The following is a 26104-nucleotide window of genomic DNA, read 5'->3' as shown; positions in this document are numbered from 1 at the left end:
TTTCCTGAGACCTAACAAAAATAAGTTTTGGAATTATCATTTTTTACATCACAGCCGTCTTTGGGGTGAAAACAATATGTGTCAATGAAAAACATTTGAAGAAATATGTTTATTTATTTTTTGTTGTATACAGTGCACAGTAGTGGCCATTAGGACTCGGTTGATAGTAAATATAAAACATTTTACAATACAGTAAATGGGGACAGTAAGTAAAAAAGCATCCTGATGTACATTACAGATAACATTTATTAACAAGCTCTTATTTAATGTGAAACACATTATTACACTTCTCTGAAAACACACCAAACTATTCCTGAGATATTTCCATCAGGACGAATCCTGTGACCACAGCGAAACAAGTGTGGTGGTAGTTGTGATGTTAGCCATTTTGAAGAACCAGAAATAAAAAAGTTTCAAGCTGACAAAAGCCTCACAAAGGTACAACAGGACCTAACACCGTGGCATGTAATGGCCTTTGAGATACGGACCAAAAACTAATGTCCATTAGAGAGGACACAAATGAATTGCTGGGTCTCAGTAGGATATGGCAGTTGTCAGGAGCAATTACATTTGCATACACATGTCCTCTAGAATGTGTTGGCTGACTGGACATAACTATTAATGCTGCAATGGGAAAAAACAGTAGCTATGAAACTTACAAGCTCATCAACTCGAGGTACAATAGTCAATACACAAATTGGACATAGCCTAGGGTTCTATAACATATTTTCTAATCATATATTATTATTATGTTATGTTATTGTAATTAAGTGGCCGGATACAGTGCACCGTATGAATTCCAAGAAAGTTGCTTTTTATATTCATGTTTCTTTTATCCCTGAGGCAGCACGTGAATATTAATAATTGTGACTCTAAACGTCACAACGCAATAGCGCTTTCCCTGCACTCTTCCTTAAGAGAGAGAGCCTGAACAGAGAGGGAGAGGGTGGGATGCAAGACAGCATGCGAGAGCTGGCAACAGAGAATGGTTGGCTCGCTCACCATGCAGAGAGGCAGCGCGAGCATCCGTACCGTTTGACAGCATTTGAGGACAAACCCGTTCTGAACTTCTGTCACCACCTCAACGTTCTATTGCGACCAATGGTGGATTGATGGAAGAAACTCGCTGCATAATTGAGGGAGGCATGTGCACATTTCGAAACACATCCGAATCTCTTTCAGGATCAGGACGAATCCTGTGACCACAACGCCTTTGAGAGAGGAAATGTCAAAGCAGTGATATTTGATGCTGCTTCGCAAATACGGTATTATGCACTGTTAATGATGGACGAGCTGATTTTGTCCTCGTGACTGAGATTTGACGACTTTCCACATTGCAGTGCACGCAGATATGTTTGGCTGCAGTACATATTCGCTCCTATTTTAGACTATGGTTCGTGTCTGACGTAATTTATTTTTAGTGGACACCACAGAAGACATTCTATTTCACTCCACCAGCAGTGAGTCTGTAAAGGTATAGGCGTACTGCGTTGATATAAAGAGAAAACATTGTTTTGTCTAGCATGCTTGTCAACCTTCAACTTCTTCAGTACAGCATCTGGATACCACAGTCTGGGAGACCCGAAGCTTGAACAGGATTAGCCCCCCACACCAGCCCTAGAGAAGCGTGCCGCCGGTATCTCAGTGGTGCTGAAAGGACAGCTCCTCGTTCCAGGACTCCCAAAGTTGACTTCCACTAAAAGCGTCTGCTTTCATTGCTACAGAGCCGAAAGGTAGTTAAGTACTCCAAATGGATTATTATTTGGCTTGACGGTGTCAGCCCGACTGTTCTCTTAGGTTACATGGCTGTGGCACGCAAAATAAAAACTTTGCTCACGGTAAACATTTTCGTTTTTGTGGGGATCATTTTGTTCTCAGTGTACTGCAGAATACAGGACCGTTCTGAGGAACTCATTCAGATCGGCAGGATATCAGACCAGAGACTGAGAACCAGGAATGGAAAAGTTTCCAACTTAGTGGACAGGCAGTCTATACTTCAGAGGCTGGAGCGGCTCGAAGACGTTGTCTACAACCAATTAAATGGTATGGAGTATGCTTACTTAACAACATTTAGTATAGCCTTTACTCAAGTATGAGATATTTCTAATTTTCAGTATTAATTGAGGAGTCATATCTCTATAGTTATGGCCATCCTGAGTTACTGTCATTTTACTACAGAGCAACTATAAACAGCCTATGCATGTTACTTTCCCAAATACATTGGACTTGATCAGACAATGGTCAACAAGATAATATGCAACTGGTATATCAGCAATTCAGACGGTGTCAGTCAGTAGGTATAGTTATTTTGTGCAGAGTGAGTCATCCAGTAACGGATGGTGGCTCTTCATGGTGTTACAAACCATTGCCAACAAGTGAATATATTTTTCTAAAGTAGAATAAATGCTACAGTTCCTAATCTGTGCATTTAACTTGGTCTGATCCCTATCAATAATTGAAATCAAAGACCTTAGCCAATAGTTTAATATTATACCCATAGGGGGAAACAACCCTGCCTCTGGCTACTAGTTTTGCTTTTGTCATTCCCTTGGTCCCAATACAATCATCTTGATTGGCTGTCTGAAATCTAAAAGAAGTTCCAATAAAATGGTTCTCTAATCAAATGAAAAAGCAGCTTTATTTAATTATGTTGCCATTAATCACTGAAATGTATCTGCCTGGCAAAAAACAGCATCCTTTAAATCATGTAAAAAACAACTCAGGACTCTCAGTATGCTCCATGGTCCTACTCTCTCATGAAACATGAGAGATCCATAGACTGAAAAGTCCAACATTTAATTTGAGAGGTCCTTTAACTATTGTAGAGAATATTGAGCATGCATTACTATGTAGCATTTTATACAGTCAATTCCACAATTACAGTAAGAATCATCCATATGTTATCAATAGTATATACAAATCCTATACAAATCCTATGATAAGCAGCCTGTGCAATCACTGATTTGTTAATAGTAGCGGATAATTCCCTCAATCTCCCTATTCAGTCGACATCAACAAAACTCAGCTTTAAGGTGAAAATGTTAACATAAAATCAATTCCATAGAGACAGGTTCTTAAATGATAAGTTGTGTACTCACAGTATCAAACCATCATTGTGATATTTGGCCTTGGTGCCCAGCAAAAGCCCTATTCATGCCGGAACTATTGTATTATGAACAGGATTTTGGTCAAAGTGTTTGTGAAGTCATTTTATTCTTATTTTCAAACGTTTTCAAGGCCTTTGGAGCAAAGCTAGGAGGCACTGCCTCACCAAATATATAATGCATCCTCTCATTCAGGGGGCTTTATCTGGTGTAAGGGGCCGGGGAGCCACCATATATTTATGAATGTAGGGCAGCAGGTAGCCTAGCGGTTAGAGCACTGGGCCAGAAACCGAAAGGTAGCTGGTTCGAATACCTGAGCTGACAAAGTGAAAACTCTGTCGATGTGCCCTTGAGCAAGGCACTTTACCTTAATTTGCTCCAGGGGTGGTGTACTACTATGGCTGACCCTGTAAAAATAACGTTTCACTGCACCTATCTGGTGTGTGACACTAAAAATGTATTTTATGTATTTGCCCTGAAGTGTACAGAGTCAGACAGAGTCTGGAGGAATCCTTCCCTCCTGTCACCAACCCCTCCATGTTTAGCGTCCACCTATTTATTGACACACTTCATCATACATTTATATCCCGATTTATTACCCGATTTGTAAATGGGGCACAGACCACAAATTGTATTCTATTGCAATTGGGATTGGCTGTACAGAGTGAGAACCTTGTGTGCCAATAACTATTACCATGTCCTGCAGCGATTTGAAGTAATTGCCCATTTTTCAGTTGTTTATTGTCCAACAATGACATGCCAATGGATTAAGACAAGGCCCAATTAGATTTGGAGGACATTTAAAATGCTCAGTCTTCTTATATTACATGGCTTTGAAAAGTGATCCAGCTCTTGTGCATTGTGCAAGCATTTGTTCCTGGGATTTTTGTCCATTCTTCAAGGCAAAACTGCTCCAGCTCCTTCAAGTTGGATGGGTTCCGCTGGTGTACAGAAATCTTTAAGTCATACCACAGACTCTCAATTGGATTGAGGTCTGGGCTTTGACTAGGCCATTCCAAGACATTTAAATGTTTCCCCTTAAGCCACTCAAGTATTGCTTTAGCAGTATGCTTAGGGTCATTGTCCTGCTGGAAGGTGAACCTCCATCCCAGTCTCAAATCTCTGGAAGACTGAAACAGGTTTCCCTCAAGAATTTCCCTGTATTTAGCGCCATCCATCATTCCTTAAATTCTGACCAGTTTCCCAGTCCCTGCCGATGAAAAACATCATCACCATGTGGGGATGGTGTTCTCGGGGTGATGAGAGGTGTTGGGTTTGCACCAGACATAGCGTTTTCCTTGATGGCCAAAAAGCTCAATTTTAGTCTCATCTGACCAGAGTTCCTTCTTCCATATGTTTGGGGAGTCTCCCAAATGCCTTTTGGCGAACGCATTTGCTTATTTTTTTCTTGAAGCAATGGCTTTTTCTGGCCACTCTTCCATAAAGCCAAGCTCTGTGGAGTGTACGGCTTAAAGTGGTCTTGTGGACAGATACTCCAATCTCCACTGTGGAGCTTTACATCTCCTTCAGGGTTATCTTTGCTCTCTTTGTTGCCTCTCTGATTAATGCCCTCCTTAACTGGTCCGTGAGTTTTGGTGGGCGACCCTCTCTTGGCAGGTTTGTTGTGGTGCCATATTCTTTCCATTTTTTAATAATGGATTTAATGGTGCTCCGTGGAATGTTCAAAGTTTCTGATATTTTTTTATAACCCTGATCTGTACTTCTCCACAACTTTGTACATGACCTGTTTGGAGAGCTCATTGGTCTTCATGGTGCCGCTTGCTTGTTGGTACCCCTTTCTTAGTGGTGTTGCAGACTCTGGGGCCTTTCAGAACAGGTGTATATATACTGAGATCATGTGACAGATCATGTGACACTTAGATTGCACACAGGTGGACTTTATTTAACTAATTATGTGACTTCTGAAGGTAATTGGTTGCACCAGATGTTATTTAGGGGCTTCATAGCAAAGGGGGTGAATACATATGCACGCACTACTTTTCCGTTATTTATTTTTTTGAATTTTTTGAAACACGTAATTTTTTTCATTTCACTTCACCAACTTGGACTATTTTGTGTATGACCATTACATGAAATCCAAATAAAAATCAATTTCAATTACAGGTTGTAATGCAAGAAAATAGGAAAAACGCCAATGGGGATGAATACTTTTGCAAGGCACTGTATATGTAAAACATTTTTACATTTTACATTTTAGTCATTTTAGCAGACGCTCTTATCCAGAGCGACTTACAGTTTTTTTTTTTTTCTTCATACTGGCCCTCCGTGGGAAACGAACCCACAACCCTGGCGTTGCAAACGCCATGCTCTACCAACTGAGCTACATCCCTGTAAAACATTTACATTTTACATTTTAGTAATTTGCATGTGCTCTTATCCAGAGTGACTTACAATAAGTGCATTAATCTTAAGATTGCGAGGTGAGACAACCACATATCACAGTCAAATATACAGGATATGAACATTCCATTTCAACTGAACAATGGATATAAAGTGTTTTGCAAAATAATCTATTAATAAAAAAAATTGAGAACAGTAATATTTTACACACCCATAATGGTACCAATACGCAATTATTTCTGATGAAAAAACACAAATGTGGATAATTGGTGGATATAGCGTTTTGGAAATAAACCCTTCAATTATGCTGCAGAAAGCAATGTTGTTAATAAAGCCTGGAGAGAGAGAAATCCTGATGAGGAATTAGAAATGTAATTTTGTCTCATCTCCCATACCCCTACCTTAATAGTATTCATCAGTAATTCTACAATTTATTGGAGTGCCCACAGACAACTCCCCAGCAAATTGGAGTGGGGAAATGAAGCCTGTGGTGGAATTAAACATACAGTGGGGAGAACAAGTATTTGATACACTGCCGATTTTGCAGGTTTTCCTACTTACAAAGCATGTAGAGGTCTGTAATTTTTATCATAGGTACACTTCAACTGTGAGAGACTGAATCTAAAACAAAAATCCAGAAAATCACATTGTATGATTTTTAAGTAATTAATTTGCATTTTATTGCATGACATAAGTATTTGATACATCAGAAAAGCAGAACTTAATATTTGGTACAGAAACCTTTGTTTGCAATTACAGAGATCATACGTTTCCTGTAGGTCTTGACCAGGTTTGCACACACTGCAGCAGGGATTTTGGCTCATCCCTCCATACAGACCTTCTCCAGATCCTTCAGGTTTCAGGGCTGTCGCTGGGCAATACGGACTTTCAGCTCCCTCCAAAGATTTTCTATTGGGTTCAGGTCTGGAGACTGGCTAGGCCACTCCAGGACCTTGAGATGCTTCTTATGGAGCCACTCCTTAGTTGCCCTGGCTGTGTGTTTCGGGTCGTTGTCATGCTGGAAGACCCAGCCACGACCCATCTTCAATGCTCTTACTGAGGGAAGGAGGTTGTTGGCCAAGATCTCGCGATACATGGCCCCATCCATCCTCCCCTCAATACGGTGCAGTCGTCCTGTCCCCTTTGCAGAAAAGCATCCCCAAAGAATGATGTTTCCACCTCCATGCTTCACGGTTGGGATGGTGTTCTTGGGGTTGTACTCATCCTTCTTCTTCCTCCAAACACGGCGAGTGGAGTTTAGACCAAAAAGCTATATTTTTGTCTCATCAGACCACATGACCTTCTCCCATTCCTCCTCTGGATCATCCAGATGGTCATTGGCAAACTTCAGACGGACCTAGACATGCACTGGCTTGAGCAGGGGGACCTTGCGTGCGCTGCAGGATTTTAATCCATGACGGCGTAGTGTGTTACTAATGGTTTTCTTTGAGACTGTGGTCCCAGCTCTCTTCAGGTCATTGACCAGGTCCTGCCGTGTAGTTCTGGGCTGATCCCTCACCTTCCTCATGATCATTGATGCCCCACGAGGTGAGATCTTGCATGGAGCCCCAGACCGAGGGTGATTGACCATCATCTTGAACTTCTTCCATTTTCTAATAATTGTGCCAACAGTTGTTTCCTTCTCACCAAGCTGCTTTTCTATTGTCCTGTAGCCCATCCCAGCCTTGTGCAGGTCTACAATTGTATCCCTGATGTCCTTACACAGCTCTCTGGTCTTGGCCATTGTGGAGAGGTTGGAGTCTGTTTGATTGAGTGTGTGGACAGGTGTCTTTTATACAGGTAACGAGTTCAAACAGGTGCAGTTAATACAGGTAATGAGTGGAGAACAGGAGGGCTTCTTAAAGAAAAACTAACAGGTCTGTGAGAGCCGGAATTCTTACTGGTTGGTAGGTGATCAAATACTTATGTCATGCAATAAAATGCTAATTAATTACTTAAAAATCATACAATGTGACTTTCTGAATTTTTGTTTTAGATTCCGTCTCTCACAGTTGAAGTGTACCTATGATAAAAATTACAGACCTCTACATGCTTTGTAAGTAGGAAAACCTGCAAAATTGGCAGTGTATCAAATACTTGTTCTCCCCACTGTATTTTCCAGTAATGATATGTAGATAAGCAATCATCTACCAAACATTTTCAGTAACTGATGATAATCAATTAATCAGTTCCAGTATTTAGGAATCTGAATCCCTGTAATAAATTCATTGCCTCTTCTGACAATCTGCATTCTATCTACAGGATAATGCCACTTTGGGAATAGCTAGAGGTTTCATATGGTGGTTATTTTTGAAATTTAATTTGATGATTCCCTACAAAGTCCTGACATGAATCTGTCCTTGCCCTCTTAAATGAGAGGTTAGATCCATGTGAATATATTTCCTTTTCATTAGGAAAGTGTCGTATTTCATGATTTATAGACATATATACTTTACTGTAGATTATAAAGAATATTTGCCTTAGAATTGCTAAAAGGTGCTATTGTGCACTTCTTCTTTTGAAACAGTACTTTCCACTTTCAGACCTTTGCATGTGTTGCCATGCAAGCTTGGATTATTGTGATGGCACATTGGGTCTAGAGATATCACATTGATCATTTCCAAATACAAGTAAAAATAAAAATAAAAATAATATGCCATTTAGCTGACACTTTTATCCAAAGCGACTTACAGTCATGTGTGCATACATCTTTACGTATGGGTGATACCCGCGCAATGCTTTACCAATTGAGCTACAAGTCACCCCTATAAGACCTGATGACCCATTGGTTTGCGTTTTTTGACATGAGCAGCAAATCAAGACTTTATGCATTATACATTATGCCTTTCCCCTGTTGTCAATGTTTTATGGATCGCCCACATTGTAGCTTTTAAAACCAACCACAGGGAGTTATTTTCCTCTTCTTGAACAACAGATCACACGACCACATCCAAGACATCAATATTTATATAATCTCAGCTTCACTTTTGACACGCATAACTCCACTTTTCCTTTAAATCATTCACAAAATGGGGGTGTCTTTTAGTTTGACATCTATCGCATAAAGCCCAAGTTAGACACTTTTTGAATGTTGTTACATTATTTATCACTGTTATGACTTTAATGCATCATTTTGCGGGCGCCTCTATAAAAATGGATTCTGAGGTGAGCGACTGAACATCAAGATGGATATGCACTTGGACATAGTGCACCCAGATTGATGTTTAATGGTAGTCAGCCTTTCTCGTCCCCATATCTGCACAAACACAGATCTGTCCATCTGAGTGCATAGGAACAGTACACCATCCTCGTCTGACTCCCAAATGGCACCCTATTCCCTAAATAGTGCATTACTTTTGAACAGGGCCCATAAAGCTCTGGTCAAAAGTAGTGCACTATGTAGGGAATAGGGTGTCATTTTGGATGCAACCTTTATCTCCCCATAGCGTGCTGCTAACTTCTTAATACAGGGAATAGTGCCTGTGTGTTTACAGTGGAACAACCAGATGTTTCCCTGTAATTACCTCATTGAGGGATAATTAAGGTGTTTTGCTAATGTGCAGTTTGAAGAATGACACTAGAGGAAGTAAAGGATATTGGGTTGAGGATGTGTCAGTGATACAACATGAATCATCACAATAGGATAGGATTACACACATCTGTAGATATGCTTCTGTTTAGGCTAAAAAGCTTGAAGCTCTTTTTGGTGGTTTTGCCATAGTGAATAAGCAATGTACAGTTTTACCCCAGACACGAAAAGTCCTTTAAAAGCGTCTTATCAGTCAATCTAATAAGCCTGGAAAAATCAAGTGTCCTTGATTCCCCTACCCTTCCTTCCCAGATTTATTCTGCTTTATATTCACAGAACTACATCATGGTAGGCATATTGTCTGCCTTGACTGAACAAGTTAATGTTTCTGCTCATTGTATACAGGTCCAACCCAATGGTACAAGCATAGTGCTCAAACACTGTGGTCAACAGTACAGTAACACGATTAGTCATAGAGGTGCACTGACATTCACAGTCCTGGCCAAACACTGTGGTAGCTGGAGCATATGCCATCATCGTGTGCCCCAATAGTTTGCCCAACCTGATTCACAATATTTTTTACCCTGAATGAGAGTCCAATATATTTCAATGATGAATCGCACAACCATATTATTGTTGTATTTTGTTGACTTGTGTGGGACATCTCTCATTGTTGTAGAAAATGACTTACCTACTCATTGGTTTTAGTGAATGCAATCATTTAATGTTCTATTATGTCTGGAATGTGAATTATATTGAATGGCTTGAGGCTTGTCTAATTTAATAGCTCAAGTAGCTTTACACACTTAGCAATATATACTGTACCAATTCAGAGTGGTTTGTAATAAAACACAATTGAATGTAATATTTCCAATAAGTATTCATCCTTGTAGCGGACTTGTCAGTTTTCATCAAAAGCTAAACCCCTCTATTTGCACTAATAAGTTGTGGCATTGTAAGGATTCCTTGCTTTGCTCTAATCAACAGACTATTCAGCCTCAATAAAAAAATAACATGAAAAGATGAATCAGCAGCAGAGTGAGAAATTGTAGCTACAACAAATGATCCTCTGAGGTATTATCAAAGCCCAATTGTATCGGCAGCAGCAAAACAAAGGCAGCTCCAAACCAATCACCACCAAATCCCTGAGCCGGTTCTGTTTGCTGTTGCTGGTTTGATCCTGTGTATAAACAACACAGGATCAAACCAGTACTCTGGACCACACTCACATGATGAGCAGTGATGTAGTGGTAAAAAAAATAGGAAGGTAAACTCTGATCGCCGGTCACAGAGAAAAGAGTAACGCTCCCTATACTTACAATGGATTTTTCTGCAAAGGTGGGTGAACTGTCACGCAAAATAAAAAAAGGTGGGTAAACTGTGTTTACTTGCATTTACCCTTCCACTACACCACTGATGATGAGTAACATTGCTTTAGACGTAGAGTTGCATTGGACCACTGACTAAGCTTTAGCTTAGCGGGCTAATGTGCTCTTCTGTTGTGTAAGATACCCAGGTTCAAACCATGTCAGTCGCACGAGGCCTATGTTAAAATATCTCTTCTCCACTCTGTCAGGCAGCAGCAAACAGCGGACAGACTTCCTGGCTCAATGTGAGTGCATCCGCTCATCCTCTAATGGAATTTTCTTCAACCAGCCAGAAGAAGCAGAGAGTGAGGGGAGAAAAATAACTGACGGACTGTGGAAAACTAAACTGCAGGGATGTTAGGCTGTTTCTGAGTCTCACGCAGAGAGGCCCTCCAGATTTCACTTTCTGTTGCTTCTTAGATTACCTCAGTGTTATGAGAGTGGGCAATTGGGATTCAGAATGGGTTCATAACACTACTGAACCCCACCCAGGGTGTCAGATGACACCACTGCATTGTCCCTAATGTGATCCCTCTCGTGAGAGGTGACAGCTTGCAACAGCCAACCGTTCAGCTCCAATGGCAAATCTCTCAGAACCTCAAAGCCCTCTCCCCCAAAACGTTTTGCTTGCAATGGCTTGTGGGAGAATGTGTGACCCTAGATCTTCATTAGTATGGCCTGTTAACTTGCTGTTTCTGTCCATCTATTGAGAAGAGGCAACATGGTTTACCTGTGGAGATCACACTGGAAGTATGACAGGAAGATCAAATTAAGCCCATACAATGTCACTGTGCAGCAGGGTTTAAAATATCCAAACCAGAAACGCTATGAGACTTCATACCTAGACAAGGTGCAGCAGAGTCTAAAATATCCAGACGAGAGAAAGAGCTATGAGACTCACTCCATACTCGGTCTCCCGAGTGGCGCAGTGGTCTAAGGCACTGCATTGCAGTGCTAGCTGTGCCACTAGAGATCCTGGTTCGAATCCAGGCTCTGTCGTAGCCGGCCATGACCGGGAGACCCATGGGGTTGCGCACAATTTGCCCAGCGTCGTCCAGGGTGTGGTAGGGAATGGCCGGCGTTATGGTATTATTTTATGTATCATTAAGGCAAATGTAGGGAGAGGTCAAAGGTAAAATAATAATATTAGTAATAAACATGACTATGTTTAAATGAATGTATGTGCTCTGTCGCAGGGGCTCTCAAACTGTGGCCCATGGGCTTGTTATGGACACATGGTATGCATTACCGTAGTTCTTTTTTAAGAAGGGGCCTAGGCCACGCAGCCAATAGAATGATAGAATGAGAGGCTTCATATAGAAAAAAGCATTCATTACCTTTTGGAGTGGACATTGTGTGACAGTTGGACGTTGAAAAAGAAGGGTGGTGTAGAACTAAAATAAGTTAGGAATTTGCCATAAGGGGGTAACTATATGCCATGTACGCATGTTTGTGCAGTTGTGTGTGGGTGTATAAAAGGGATGTCTAAGCCAGAGAGAGACAGTCGTTCCATGGAATTGCTCGGCTTTTGTTAATAGATAATACAAGTCTAATTTTTGGATTCACAGGCTCTAGTTTCTTGTGAGATATGTTTGAGTTGACTACTTTCGAGTCATATATATTTATACGACAGCGTTTGCAACGCCAGGGTTGTGGGTTCGATTCCCATGGGGGGCCAGTATGATTTATTAATTTTTTTATAATAATGTATGCACTCACTAACTGTAAGTCACTCTGTATAAGAGTGTCTGCTAAATGACTAAAATGTAAATGATACTTAAACGTAAAAGGTAAAAAAAAGAACGAGCCAGGAATGTAAATACAAACCAAAAGTATAATTAAGAGCCAGACTTTGATGTCGTTCTGGAAAGTTCTACATTGATAACAGCAAAATATCACTGTCTGTGATTAAAGACTGAAAACTTCCAAGAGCATTCACTTGATGAGACTGCTGAGATCTCTGAAAATCTAATTTCTGATAACCCATTGTACACATTCCTTTCCCCTTTACAAATGTCACAGAGAGGGGAACTGTGTTCTAGTCTGCTAAATTCATTGTACTGTGTCATTTTAATAAGAGCATCAGGGTGATTTGTCTGAGACATTCAATCAGATGTCAATTACAATAGTTGGAGACTTCACAGACACAGATTTATTTCTGATGTGTGATCCACTGGTCACAGACATCAATTCAACTTCTATTCCACGTTGGTTCCACGTCATTTCATTAAAATGACATCGAAACAACGTTGATTCAACCTGTGTGTGACCAGTCGGATGACTTAAAGTCACTTAGTGAACGGCCATCGATGTGTAGTTGAAAAGCTGTATTTGTTTGTTGATAGATTTTGTATTATTTACCCAGGCGACCCCTTCCTCTGCAGGGAATTATAACAGTCTAGAGAGCTGCTGTTGTGGCCAGTAGTATCTGTAAAGTATCTTTAAACCTGTCAGTCCCAACCAGTTTCAGTCTAATTCTAATTAGGTTAACCGAAAGCGTATCTAATATGCTTTTCCAAATGAGGAGAATTCCAACAGTGATTTTAGACCTGATATCCTGTAAAATGATCAGTACCAGGGAAATGTAGACTGAGTGTACAAAACATTAAGAACACCTGCCCTTTCCATGACATAGAGTGACGACCAGGTGAATCTAGGTGAATGCTATTATCCCTTATTGATGTCAGTAGTTAAATCCACTTCAATCTGTGTAGATGATGGGGAGGAGACAGGTTAAAGAATAATTTTAAAGCCTTGAGACGATGGAGACATGGATTGTGTATGTGTGCTATTCAGAGGGTGAATTGGAAAGACAAAATATTTAAGTGCCTTTGAACGGGGTATGGTAGTAGGTGCCAGGCGCATCGGTTTATGTCAAGAACTGCAACGCTGCTGGGTTTTTCACATTCAACAGTTCCCCATGTGTATCAAGAATGGTCCCCCACCCAAAGGACATCCAGCCAACTTGACACAACTTGACACAACTGTGGGAAGCATTGGAGTCAACATGGGCCAGCATTCCTGTGGAATGCTTTCGACACCTTGTAGAGTCCATGCCCCGACGAATTGAGGGCAAAGGGGGGGGTGCTACTCAATATTAGGAAGGTGTTCTTAATGTTTTGTACACTCAGTGTACATATCTCTAATGCAATGCTTGTGCCATAGAAATAGAACTCAGACGTTATAATGTATGTGTATCTCTATGTCTTGCACGCCACTGCTTTTTCTCTGCTGGTCATTCTGCTTTGTCACCTTGAGAAATCCATGTCCAGGTTGGTATTTTCAGCACCTTTAAAGACAGACAGTGTAATGATGCACTCCCCATGATCCTCACAGCCCATGAATGCCAATCAGCTGTCCCTCTGCATGGCCTCTCCTCTCACCTACCACTCTCTGTCTCTTTCTCTGTCTGTCCTTCTCTCTCTGTCTCCCTGTGTGTGTGTGTGTGTGTGTGTGTGTGTGTGTGTGTGTGTGTGTGTGTGTGTGTGTGTGTGTGTGTGTGTGTGTGTGTGTGTGTGTGTGTGAGCATGTGTCTGTGTTCGTGTGCATTTATGTCTGCGTGCGTGTGTGCCTGCATGTGCATGTCTGTGTGTTTGTCCTCTAGGGCTGGCGAAGCCCATGGGGCTGGTGGAGGGGCCTGGGGGTCTGGGCCAGGGAGGAGCAGCTGCCACTCTGGGGGACAACAGCCATGTTGACGGGGAGGGGAAGTACGAGGAGTACGGCTACAACGCCCAGCTCAGTGACCGCATCTCCCTGGACCGCAGCATCCCAGACTACAGACCCAAAAAGTAGGTTTGACTTTATTTATTTATTCATTTAGTATGTTTTATTATATTTATTTGTGCAGAAGAAAAGAACACTGTCTGTAGGTAACTCTCCAACTAAGGAGCAAGAATAAAAGAGCCAACTGAATTGAGGTAAGAAACCACAGATCTTATAAAACAGTGAGAAACCCAAAATAGGTTTTTAGCCTTGCCTTGTCTCCGTAGCTACAAAGGAAATTGCATAAGACACAAGTAATCCTTACATGAAAAGACATTGTCCCAGACAGCCAGAGATGATGTTGATAGTGGGGCGGCAGGCTAGTTAATAATGCAATAAAAGAAAGAGAGTCCAGCAGTATTTCTTCTGAAAGAGACCGTGGAGACCCCAGCGGGAAGATTAATGGTCTTTTTTAACTGAATCTTATATTTAGAATGTGATACAATGACTGTGAGCAAATAATAAGGCAGGGTTCTTCAATTCCGGTCCTGGAGGGCAGAGACACCTCTGTTTTTCATCCTCTCCTTCTAATCAGGGGCTAATTCAGACCTGGAACACCAGGTGAGTGCAATTAACTACCAGGTAGAAATAAAAAACAAAATGTTTCGGCCCTCCAGGACCGGAATTGAAGAACCCTGTAATAAGGCATGCCACTGGAGTTTAGATCAGCCCGTGTCAGAGAACAAAAACAGACAGACAGAGAGAGACGTCCAGAGAATTCTTTGGGCTTTGCTAGGGATAACAATTCATTTGATCCACATCCACTTTGTAATCCCCTTTCCCTTTCTTTCATACTGGAAAATCAACGAGAGGAGAGAGCGAGAGAGGGAAAGAGTGAAAAGACGGGTTACTAATTAATAACCAGCTGAAAACTGCTTGGTGGAAAATTGGATTTGAGGAAATGGTTCTTTATGAGGAGGATAATGTCTACAGGAAGTCAGTGTTAACGGTTTTATCATGTCTACAGGAACTCAGTGTTGACGGTTTGATCGTGTCTACAGGAAGTCAGTGTTGATGGTTTGATCGTGTCTGCAGGAAGTCAGTGTTAACGGTTTGATCATGTCTACAGGAACTCAGTGTTGATGGTTTGATTATGTCTACAAGAACTCAGTGTTGACGGTTTGATCGTGTCTACAGGAAGTCAGTGTTGATGGTTTGATTGTGCCTACAGGAAGTCAGTATTGACAGTTTGATCGTGTCTAAAGAAAGTTAGTGTTAAAGGTTTGATTGTGTCTACAGGAAGTCAGTGTTGACAGTTTGATCATGTCTAAAGAAAGTTAGTGTTGAAGTTTGATTGTGTCTACAGGAAGTCAGTGTTGACGGTTTGATCGGGTCTACAGGATGTCAGTGTAACAGTTTGACCATGTTTACAGGAAGTCAGTATTAACGATTTGATAATGTCTACAGGAAGTCAGTGTTAACGGTTTGATCATGTCTATAAGAACTCAGTGTTGACGGTTTGATCATGTCTACAGGAAGTCAGTGTTGACGGTTTAATCATGTCTACAGGAAATCAGTGTTGACGGTTTGATCATGTTTACAGGAAGTCAGTGTTGACGGTTTGATCATGTCTACAGGAAGTCAGTGTTGACGGTTTGATCATGTTTACAGGAAGTCAGTGTTAACGGTTTGGCTAAACCGTTTATCTCCATGTATTGTTTACTCCCTCGTGATAGATAATCATACCGTCAGTCCTGTGTTTGACACTAATTTAAGGGGCAGCTGTATGTTATGTATACCCTGTGGAAATAATGATTCATGCAGTTCTATGCTGTGTGTGTGTGTGTGTATGTGTGTGTGTGCGTGTGTGTGTGCGACGTGTATGTGTGTCTGCCTCTATTTCAGAAAAACACAATTGTTCACGGTCCCATTAACAAACATGTGCAGCAAGATATGCCGTTTCTTTGGCTGTAAACAGGTCATTCCAGAGGGTGAACCCCTCCCCAAACAAAAGCAGTTCATAATAACCATATAGACACAGTGTTTGGTGAAGATACAGTGGGCTCCCTACGCATAAAGGAAATCAATATGTTTAGCTTAACATATCCGTGTCTTACTGTTCTGCATATTATTGCACCATGGCTCGAATGAAATAAAACAAACATTGTCCCTGCACTTTGAACGACCTTGTTGAATGTCTACTGATAGAAACAAGACAAGGACTTTGTTATCAAAACATGGGTCCTTGGTGCAGGAAAGGAATAGGGCTATTTTCATACTATGTGGGTGCATGGCATTGCAGATTGGACTGAATTGGGCTGTGCAGAAACACACAAGACACATCTTCAATATACTGATACCATTTCCACACTTCTGAGCCGAGCCAAGCTGATCTGTACTGCATTGGCCTGCTTATGCATCCACCTTGGTTTCTGAAACATTGCTTGAAAGGACAATGTGAAATGAAAATACCTGAGCCAGCAAAGTATAGGATTGGGGTCTGTAGGATAGTGTTGGAAGGGTAACACAAGACACCTCTGGTCTAATGCCATAATTGCACAGGAGTCATGGAGCAGAGAGGTGTTTGACAAACACAAGGAGGCTGGGGGGGATTATTGAATGATCTCTACATCCACACTCCTCATCCCCTCTGTCTCTGTATCCATTGGATATGATATAGATTTTTTCATTTTGTAGGGTTTTAAGACCTACCGCCGATCTATTAATTCTAATTACAGCCCACTATCAGCTCATGGTCAAATTAGGATTTGTCAAGACGGAGCATTTCCCTAACCACTTTTATCCCCATTCACTGTCCAGTGGTCTGAGCTTTATGTTGCCAATCCTTCCAGCGGTGACATTTTCTAACAGTGATCCAGAGGAAGTTAACTAGAGGCTTTATTATCCCAACCAGGAACTGCTGTCACACCACAATATGTTGTCCATCCTAGGTGGCCTTTAGCACAATGCAGCAATAATACGTCTTAGAGAAGGGATGGGCAAATAATAATGATGCACTAGCTAGCACCTGAGGTTCACAGAGGGCAGAAGAGAATAGCATCTGAATGAGAAAGAAAATGAAAAACAGTTCAAGCCTATACCTCACAGTCAATGTGAAAATGCAATGTCCATGCTGTTAGCTCTCTGTTGCTCTCTAGTTTGTCTAGTTTGCCTCTTTAGCCCGTGATGAAAAGTTTTACAATATTTTCTATTTCAATTCATCTATAAGATCTGTACTCATTCGTAGCAAGACGTGACAATATTGCTCCGATATTCATTGAGATCAAGCAATGCGACAGATGTTGAGGTTCCCCAAAGACTTGTCTTCCTTCAGCATCTGGGACTAGGAGAACTAGACTATAAAGCAAAAGGAAGGGCACGCGGCTGGGCGCTACCTAATTTCTTAAGCCTCTGATACCCTGGAATGGGATTGCAAGGTCACCGCAGTGGCCATTTGTAAGTAAAATGCTTTCAGCTCAAATGTTTCTCCTACGAAAGCTGAGTTTATCTCCTCAACAGGGCAGCGAAATGACAAGGCAAACTAATGTATTTTTGAGAACAACCTTTTCTATAGGGGTAGAGTTGCTTTCAGATTTCCTGTGCGGCACAGGTTATCTCAGGTTAATGTGAAATTTCAAAGCAAATAACATGGCTGTGAAAAGCAGACGGGCCGGCCAGCGTCACAGGCCGAAGAGGGAGTGTGATGGGAATAAGTCTTAATCTGGTGCTCTGTTTCTGTCACAGATCGTTCTAGGTCAAATTATGAGAGCTTGCCAGTGAGCTTAGTTCCATTACAAACAGATGAGTCGATCGCTCATACTGTTATGGACCTACAAGTCTCCCCGTTCCTGCAGACAGGTACAAATTTAAGGTTGAGCGATGACCTACATTGGATTCAGTAACTAGGGCATTGGAACTACAATATCACTTAACAACCTCGACACTGAATTTGCACATAGACACAACTCAACTGAAGTGATCTGGTTTCTTGCTATGGCCCCTTCTGGCCTACATTTTTCTGGTAACCATATTCATACACATACGCTAGCCATTAGCCATGACAAATTAAACTAAGCCCAAATAAAACATACATAATTTGATTTGGCATGGTTGTCAGATTGTGGCTGTCCCCCCACTAAAGGAAAACCATTGCACAAAGATTAACTTGTATTCACTGCCAGATATGGCTTTGTGTTTACGTATAATGCCTGTATGGCTGATTGAAAGAGGCAGTAGAAAAGCTGTGGAAGAGAACAAAATAAACTTGTTGAGAGAAAAGTAATCCTTTTGGAAGGATTTCAGGAATACACTGAAAAGCTTATCAATCAAAACAGTCCTATCTGCTATTATTGAGAGGAAACATGGAACATTCTGTATTGAAAAATAAATAAATAGTATACGTATATAAACTGATATATAACCAATTCCGTTTTTCAATCAAAGAATTTAATTGTAACTGATTTTTTTTTATAGAACTTCACTTTGAACTTGAATAGGGGAATATACTGCAAATAATACATTAACAGTATGACCCATTTAGACAAAATAATATACTGTACAGCTTCAGTTTTAAAGTATTTTGTAGCTCGGTCTTGGAGAGTTGTAGGAGAGAAGGATTGTTCCCCCATTTCAGTCCTTGTCCTGAGAGTGGAGGCTGTAGGATTATGATTTTGATGTTAGTGAGGAGCAAAGATATGAGTGATATTGCATAAGTTATGAACCTAAGCACTCCATGATACACTGTGTCCAGTACCCTAAAGGTACTAGTGTCACCATAGTCCAACACAGATAAAAATGTCCCTTGCACAAGTTCCTTTCTAACTGACATAGAAAAACCTGATTTGTTCCTAAAATATAAACCTAATTTCAGTTTAAACCCAAGTTTTCAATGTGCTATTTAAAATTTAGCTTTTCATTTAACCAGATGCCTAGGTACTTATATGAAGATACTCTTTCAATCAGTTGGCCATTTAAAGATAAAATCTGCAAATGACTCCACTTTTCTGCTTTGAAGACAGAACAATGTACTGAGTCTTTCTGGCATTCAGCACAGTTTCTGAATGGAATCAAAAGCCAGTTGCAAATCCTGAAAAGCCTTCTCAATTTTAGAGGCACAGGAGTAAACAATTGTGTCGTCAGCATACAGGGGGAGTTTTAAACATTTCTACCAACATAATTTATGTACAGTTTAAAAAGGACAGGTCCTAAAATGAACCGTTGAGGGATATACCATGTATAACACCCTTACAGTCTCTCCTCTCCATATTATTGTACATTTCACTACTGTCATTTCCCATTGCTGTGAGGTGAGAAACAGTTAGTGCAGGCCAAACACACACGCACACACACACAGGCCTCATCATTGGTTTGTGCAGAACTAACTAACTGCACAATTCCCAAGTTTAGGTGGGTAGAGAGGACAGGACGCAGAGCCACGCTGGGTTCCATCTGGTGCACACACACACACACACACACACACACACACACACACACACACACACACACACACACACACACACACACACACACACAGTGGGTCTGAAATGATTGATGAATGAGAAAGTTACACATGGTCAAAGATCATACCCCCAAGACATGCTAACATCCCCTATTATTGGTAATGGTGAAAGGTTAGCATGTCTTGGGGGTATGATCTTTCACCCTCAGCATCTTTCTCACTCATCATTATTCACAGTTCATTCAGGATTATCCTTAATCATGGTAGCATCCACGTTAATATATAAGTATTTAGTGACTCCAAAGTGACACGATACATTATTTACAATTCATTTCTATTGGGCACAAAATAATATGAAACACAACCGAAACAAACTGCAAATGCATCCAACAAGTTTGTCACAAGCTTGATGTTGTCATTGTGTGCTAGGAATATGGGAAGAAATACTGAACTTTTGTAGGGAAACAGTAGGGAAAACGGTGCCACTCTCTGCCCCACGGCCGTTGTAATTGTTTTTGTTTTGTTGACGAAGCAGAGCTGGGGATCCTCACTCATCGTGGTAAAAATAATTGCAGTACATATGCTGCTGTTCTATTACGCGTGCAAAAAAACTGTGTTTGTTTGCAGTAATGTCTTTGTTGTTGTAATATCGCAAACGGACAGTAGCAATTTCACCATGAAGGATTCCAGCTTTAAATGACTCATTTTGTTTGTGCCCTCTGCTCTCATCTACTTAGAGCCAAGTCAAGTTAAATTTAGAATTTGTTGTGATGACGTTTTGCCAACACATTTCATTTCAACCAAACGTGAGAACATTGTGAAAAAATAAACACATGTTATTGTGACTAAGTGCTTCATTAACACCTAATTGTGGTGCAATATGATTACACCAGACAAATAGAAGATTAAATAACACCCCACGTCAATTCAACGTCTATTCCACGTTGGCTCAACGTAATTTAATAGAAATGACCAGAGTGTGCCCAGTGGGACAGCACTGTTGAGCATAACAAGCAAGGGAAGCATAAAGAGATTGAATTCAGAAGGAATTGCAGTTGAAATATAATTAGGATGCTGGTGGGGGATGGTTTACAAGATGTTCGTGTGTGCTGGTTGTTGCCATAGGAATCCGTTTCAGTATGACCAGCTTTACCTTTAGATTCCTGCAAAGCTTTATGCTACTGTGAAAGCCCTAGGGAAACGCAATGGGAGGAGTCAAACAGACTATGATGAACAGCATAAAAATATATACAAAATCTAAAACCTAATGTATGGTGCCTGTTTGTGTGCTTGTGTACAGCAGCAACCACAACTGTGGGCGTGTGCTATTCATTCCATTAACTGGGTCATTGAAAACAACAACATGAAATTGGATTGCAATCATGAGAATCACTGCTCCACAGTTCCAGTTACCATGCGTTGGTGTGAGAGGCCTAATCAGTGGCAGCAAGAGCATTTTCTCCAGTTGAGATCCTGGGTTGTCGAGAGAGAGTGGTGGGAGAGGGAGGGAGGAGGGATAGGGAGAGACACAGAGAAAAGGAGGGAGAGAGTGTTGGCTGTGGAGACGAGAGAGAGAGAGAGAGAGAGAGAGAGAGAGAGAGAGAGAGAGAGAGAGAGAGAGAGAGAGAGAGAGAGAGAGAGAGAGAGAGAGAGAGAGAGAGAGAGAGAGAGAGAGAGAGAGAGAGAGAGAGAGAAAAGCCCTAGCCCATCAGTGTTGGTGTCATTCCCAGCCCTGTTCTCTACACCTCATCTGCCTCTCACCTCCAGCTAATAGACCTAGCTAGCCAGGAAGGGGCTGCATCTTTCATTTACAGCCAGGCTGCAGCTTTCCCTTGCCACAACCCTCACATTAAAGAGTGTTCCTATTTCCCCTACTTTGCTTTGTCAAAAAACGTTTTGGGACCGTGGTAAGCTTTTAGGGGACATCGATATAAAACACTATTCATTCACTAAGCATACATACACAAGTCTTCATACATTTAGCATTTAAATATATTCTGCCTTCTACAATGAATGTTCAGAACATTCAAACAAGACTTGGTTTATTCAAATGAAAAAGGGCAGCTCACTTTTACCGGTTCACTGGCCAAATCCTGAATTGTGTTCCATAATTATAAAACCGTATGATTTGTTTCCTAACAGGTGCAAGCAGTTGACCTACCCAGAGGACCTCCCTCAGATCTCAGTGGTTTTCATCTTTGTGAACGAGGCCTTGTCGGTCATCTTGCGGTCCGTCCACAGCGTGGTCAACCATACCCCTGCACACCTTCTCAAGGAGATCATCCTGGTGGACGACAACAGCGACAGTGGTAAGACTTCTAGTTTAGATGCTGGTTTAGTATAACCATCTAACTGTTCATTCCTTTTGACTGTACTCAATCAAGTTATCAATCAAAAGCCCTTTTTACATCAGCATTTGTCACAGTGCTGCTACTGTTACCTGACCTAGTGTTTTGTTTCCCATATCTCATTCGAATAACCACAATCCCTGTATTACTGCATTACTGCATTTTGTTGTGGCTCATTGCTCCACAAACATTACTTCTCCAATTCATTTTTGTCTCTTTAAAAGTGGCGGGGGGAGTCACAAACAAAGGATTGCATCTGTTTGTGTGTGGGAAAAGTGCCAGAGGAGTCAATTCCCTTATAAAACAAATAAACAGCCATGATCTAATAAGTCAAGTTACACAAAACTTGCTAACTTAAGTGTGATTCTCTCTCTCTCTCTCTCTCTCTCTCTCTCTCTCTCTCTCTCTCTCTCTCTCTCTCTCTCTCTCTCTCTCTCTCTCTCTCTCTCTCTCTCTCTCTCTCTCTCTCTCTCTCTCTCTCTCTCTCTCTCTCTCTCTCTCTCTGTGTGTGTGTGTTGTTTGTGCGTGTGTTCAGAGAAGAGAATGAACGAGGGAAAAGTAGAGAGGAATGGAGAACCCTTGAGGGTGTGCTCTTGAACACTGTTAGTGAGTTTAAAAATAACCAGAAAAAAAGAGAGGCCTCTATCCTCTGGTGAACTGATGTGCAGTGCACAGTCTTCACGGTGATTTGGTCTGCATAGGCCTTTGGTTGCTTCCACACACCTGCATGGCCTGTGGCAGCTGGTCCCGCTCAGCCATGACTCCCAGAAGCCTGCCTGTTTCAGAGGAGAGGGACAATGAACTAGATTCCAATCGACACTTGGCCTTCCATCACTTGGCATGGAGCTGGGTTTTAGTCCCAGTGTCCCCCCGGCTGGCGCAGAGTGGAGGCACATAAATAACATACTGAAAGAGGACCAAGTAAGAGTCAACATTGGCCTCCCCGTAGAGGCTCTTAAATAGGCATCAATTTAAACCAAACAAGGTAGGCACAAATGGCAGCCGGGGTAAAATACCAAACCACGTACTCCCCCCTATCCGTCTACGCCATTATTTACTGGTTGTGATTGGTGATGGTAATTTGTGCAGATGTTTAAGCTGTTCTCTCCAGTGACATTAGACTATAAACATGCAGGCTTGGCTACTTGACCTTTTCTTGCTGGCTAGGCCTGTCTCCTCTCATTTGACCGCGGCTCTGAGAAATGACTAGAGGTAAGGCACAGAGGCTCGCTGGGTGCACAATGAATCACACACAGGGAACATCCCACTGGGCACAAACTGGTTGAATCAACGTTGTTTCCACGTCATTTTAATGAAATTACATTGAACCAACGCGGAATAGACGTTGAATTGTCTGTGCCCAGTGGGATGTTTGCCTTGTCTTTGTGACACATATCCTTTAGCTGGGACAGAGAGTGACATTTATTGGTTGCTGAAAGGTTTATTTTCATTCAGGGTTGCTCATTTGCCTTAGTGGGCGCCGGGCGGGCAGGGAAACTAAATGCTTGTTCTACTTGATGAAGTTTAGCTAACAGTGTATATCATACAGTAACAGTCCCAAACACTCATTCATTGTTGCAGCTTACATATTATCAGAAGTACAATGTTTAATAGGCCTGTTGGAATTTCAACTCCAAATATGGCAAGTAAATTAATAACTTAATGGTTCATATAATGAAAATAGCATCCCAGCTAGCACATTTGGTTCCTTGGAAGGTGTGGGAACGTCCGTTTTTGGTTTCCCATTGTTTCTGGGAACGAAGCTGCAAGTTTCCTGACTGGTAAAACTGAAAGTTTTTTTTAACATTCTGAGAACGGAAGAGCAAATTTCACCTGTTCTGGGAATGTTTATTTTTAGGTTGCAGGGGGCTCTGAGAACTTTTTACTATGGTTCCTTGAAAGTTTTCCTGGGAGATGTTATTTATGTTTTGAGAACGGAAGATATAGGTTAGTTGAAGATAATTAATTAACATTCTGAGAACATGTTTGAATAAGACTTTTAATAACACTGTTAGCTAAGGTTAACTGTTTTGAACTCCAAGCACAGATAGGACACATGGAAATTAATTTGTTTAGGCATTAATGCAACATTTCTTGGTGAGATTTGAACCTATGATCTTCTGTTCTCTATCCAAGGAATTAGTCCACTGTGCCACCAGGATGGAGCTAGCATGACATGTATTTTTAACTCCTACAAAACTTTCGATTTTAGTCTATTCAAACAGACTCCATTTCAAAGGAAACAAGCACTCATTCATATTAGGCGTGGCCAATTAGTGGGCGCGGCCAACACACCTGAACACACTTCACAAGATAGAAGATGGAGAGAGTTTGGTTGACACTGAGAACAGAATGTGTATGTTTTTAAATAACATTCTTAGAAAGTTCTTAGAACGTTGCTAATGTTTTCTTGTGGTTTTTCTTGAACGTTTTTTTTACGTTTTGAGAACATTAATTTAAATAGAACCATGAGGAAACCTGCAGAAAACGTTATGCTAAAGTACTGTAATTCCCACAGAAGAACGTTGTTTCTTAACGTTCTCAGAACAATTTGAGAAGATTACTTTAAATTGAACCATGAAGAAACCTGTCGGAACCGTTATGCTGAAGTTGTGAAATTCCCACCTAAGAAACATATGGTTCTCAGTGCGTTATGTGCTAGCTGGTTATCCTGCACCATTCCCAGAATGTTGTGGGAAGGTTGTATGCAAAATAACCATAGGACAACAACACTCTCACCAAGCTCTACTAAACATATGGTTCTCAGAACGTTATGTGCTAGCTGGGATCTGTTGAACTGAAGCAAAGTTGAGTACAGCTCATAACATGACATGAGAGCTGAATCCAAATACAAGTGGATTGCAGTTGATCATCAAGAAAAAAAATATGACCAATCTCTCATCTATCTCTCTCTGTCAGTGGTATAGGCTATATAAGTTATGTCATATATGACGTAACCCACTGCCAATTGGCCTTAATCAACATGGCTACACACTGGCCTTCGATCTCTGGTGACCACACAGGGATCATTAGGCAATAGGCATAGTATAGAAGTCATACATCAAACTAAACCACATGATATATGCAGATTAAAATGTGTAAGCCTGTAGACTGATCAAATAAAACCAATGCATGTGAGAAAAATCTATCAGACACAGCAAAAGTCCTCCCACAATCGTACCATTTTCACCCTGAAATCCTATGGCTCCCTATACGGTGAAATATGTGTTTATTCCATATTCACAGTATGATGGATAGTTATTTATTCTTTGCTGTGTTGCACTGTCGATCCCTTTAAAACATAGTCAATGGTCCATAATTCTCCAGTGCTGCGGATGCATTCCAACTTTCTATTTGTTTGCTGAGCATCAGAGGGGATCCTATAATGTTTCTCTCCCCAACAGAACAGCTATGCAATTATTGCGCTTTGTTGGGTTTCATCATCTTTTAGCTGCAGCAATGTAGCCACAGTTTGCACACAGCTCACAAACCATTCTAGTAAACTTAAACATAGACAAACAGAAAAAAAGCCCAGGAAAAACTCCCAGAGAGCCTGGAGTTAAACTAGGGTGTAGAGGTCAGGTCACTGTAGTCTATCGCTACGGCCCAGAGTTTTTCCTGGTCAGATCACATGTTCAGAGAAAAACGTTTGGCCGCACTCATTGGTTGTCTGTAGGGTCATATTGTAGTCAAAGGATGCTTAAAGGCGCAATCAGCGGTTGCTACAGACATTTTTGGACTAATAGATTAATGATATGTACCCATTGATTCTTGAAGAATATAACTTATACTATAAATGCCACATGAGCTTAGTTCAACTGTTGTGCCCCATCAGAACCCAAAATATAAGCTTGTTTTACTCCAATGTTTTTAAACAAAGAAAATGTAAACAAACACTATGTTACCTCAAAACATGGTTAAAACAATACTTTTTATATCATGGATGGTCAATCCTTACATCCATAGCTCTGTCTATGAATTTGAGAGTGGTTACATTTCTCCAGCCCCATCCCGCCGCTTTTTACTGAACCAGGGGTGCGGAGCTTTGTTATTGTTTTCACTGCTGATTGCCGCTTTAATGTTTAATGCCTCAAATCTTATAGGCAGACCAGCTTTACTCATTCTGACAAAAAGTACTGAACAAACCTCCAATGACAGCACCATCTCTATCTGACTGAGACCTACAGATTAGATCCGGTGTTCTTTCAGAGGTTGATTTATGTGCTGAGCAGGTG

At 41.1% G+C, this 26104-nt stretch overlaps 1 protein-coding gene across 1 annotated transcript in view; it reads left to right on the top strand.

Annotated features, from left to right (window-relative positions):
- Positions 1-945: 945 nt before the first annotated feature.
- The window catches only part of LOC121585001 (polypeptide N-acetylgalactosaminyltransferase 9-like), an 88327-nt gene continuing 63168 nt past the window's right edge, over positions 946-26104 (top strand). The window contains exons 1-3 of the mRNA XM_041901299.2: positions 946-2043; positions 13966-14149; positions 21664-21830. Coding sequence (XP_041757233.1) covers positions 1803-2043; positions 13966-14149; positions 21664-21830 — 592 coding nt within the window. The 5' untranslated portion in view covers positions 946-1802. The remainder of the gene's footprint in view (positions 2044-13965; positions 14150-21663; positions 21831-26104) is intronic.

The sequence above is a fragment of the Coregonus clupeaformis genome, chromosome 16 (genome assembly GCF_020615455.1).
Source record: "Coregonus clupeaformis isolate EN_2021a chromosome 16, ASM2061545v1, whole genome shotgun sequence".
In the NCBI taxonomy this organism is placed as follows: Eukaryota; Metazoa; Chordata; class Actinopteri; order Salmoniformes; family Salmonidae; genus Coregonus; species Coregonus clupeaformis.
This window is presented reverse-complemented; position numbering and strand designations above follow the sequence as displayed.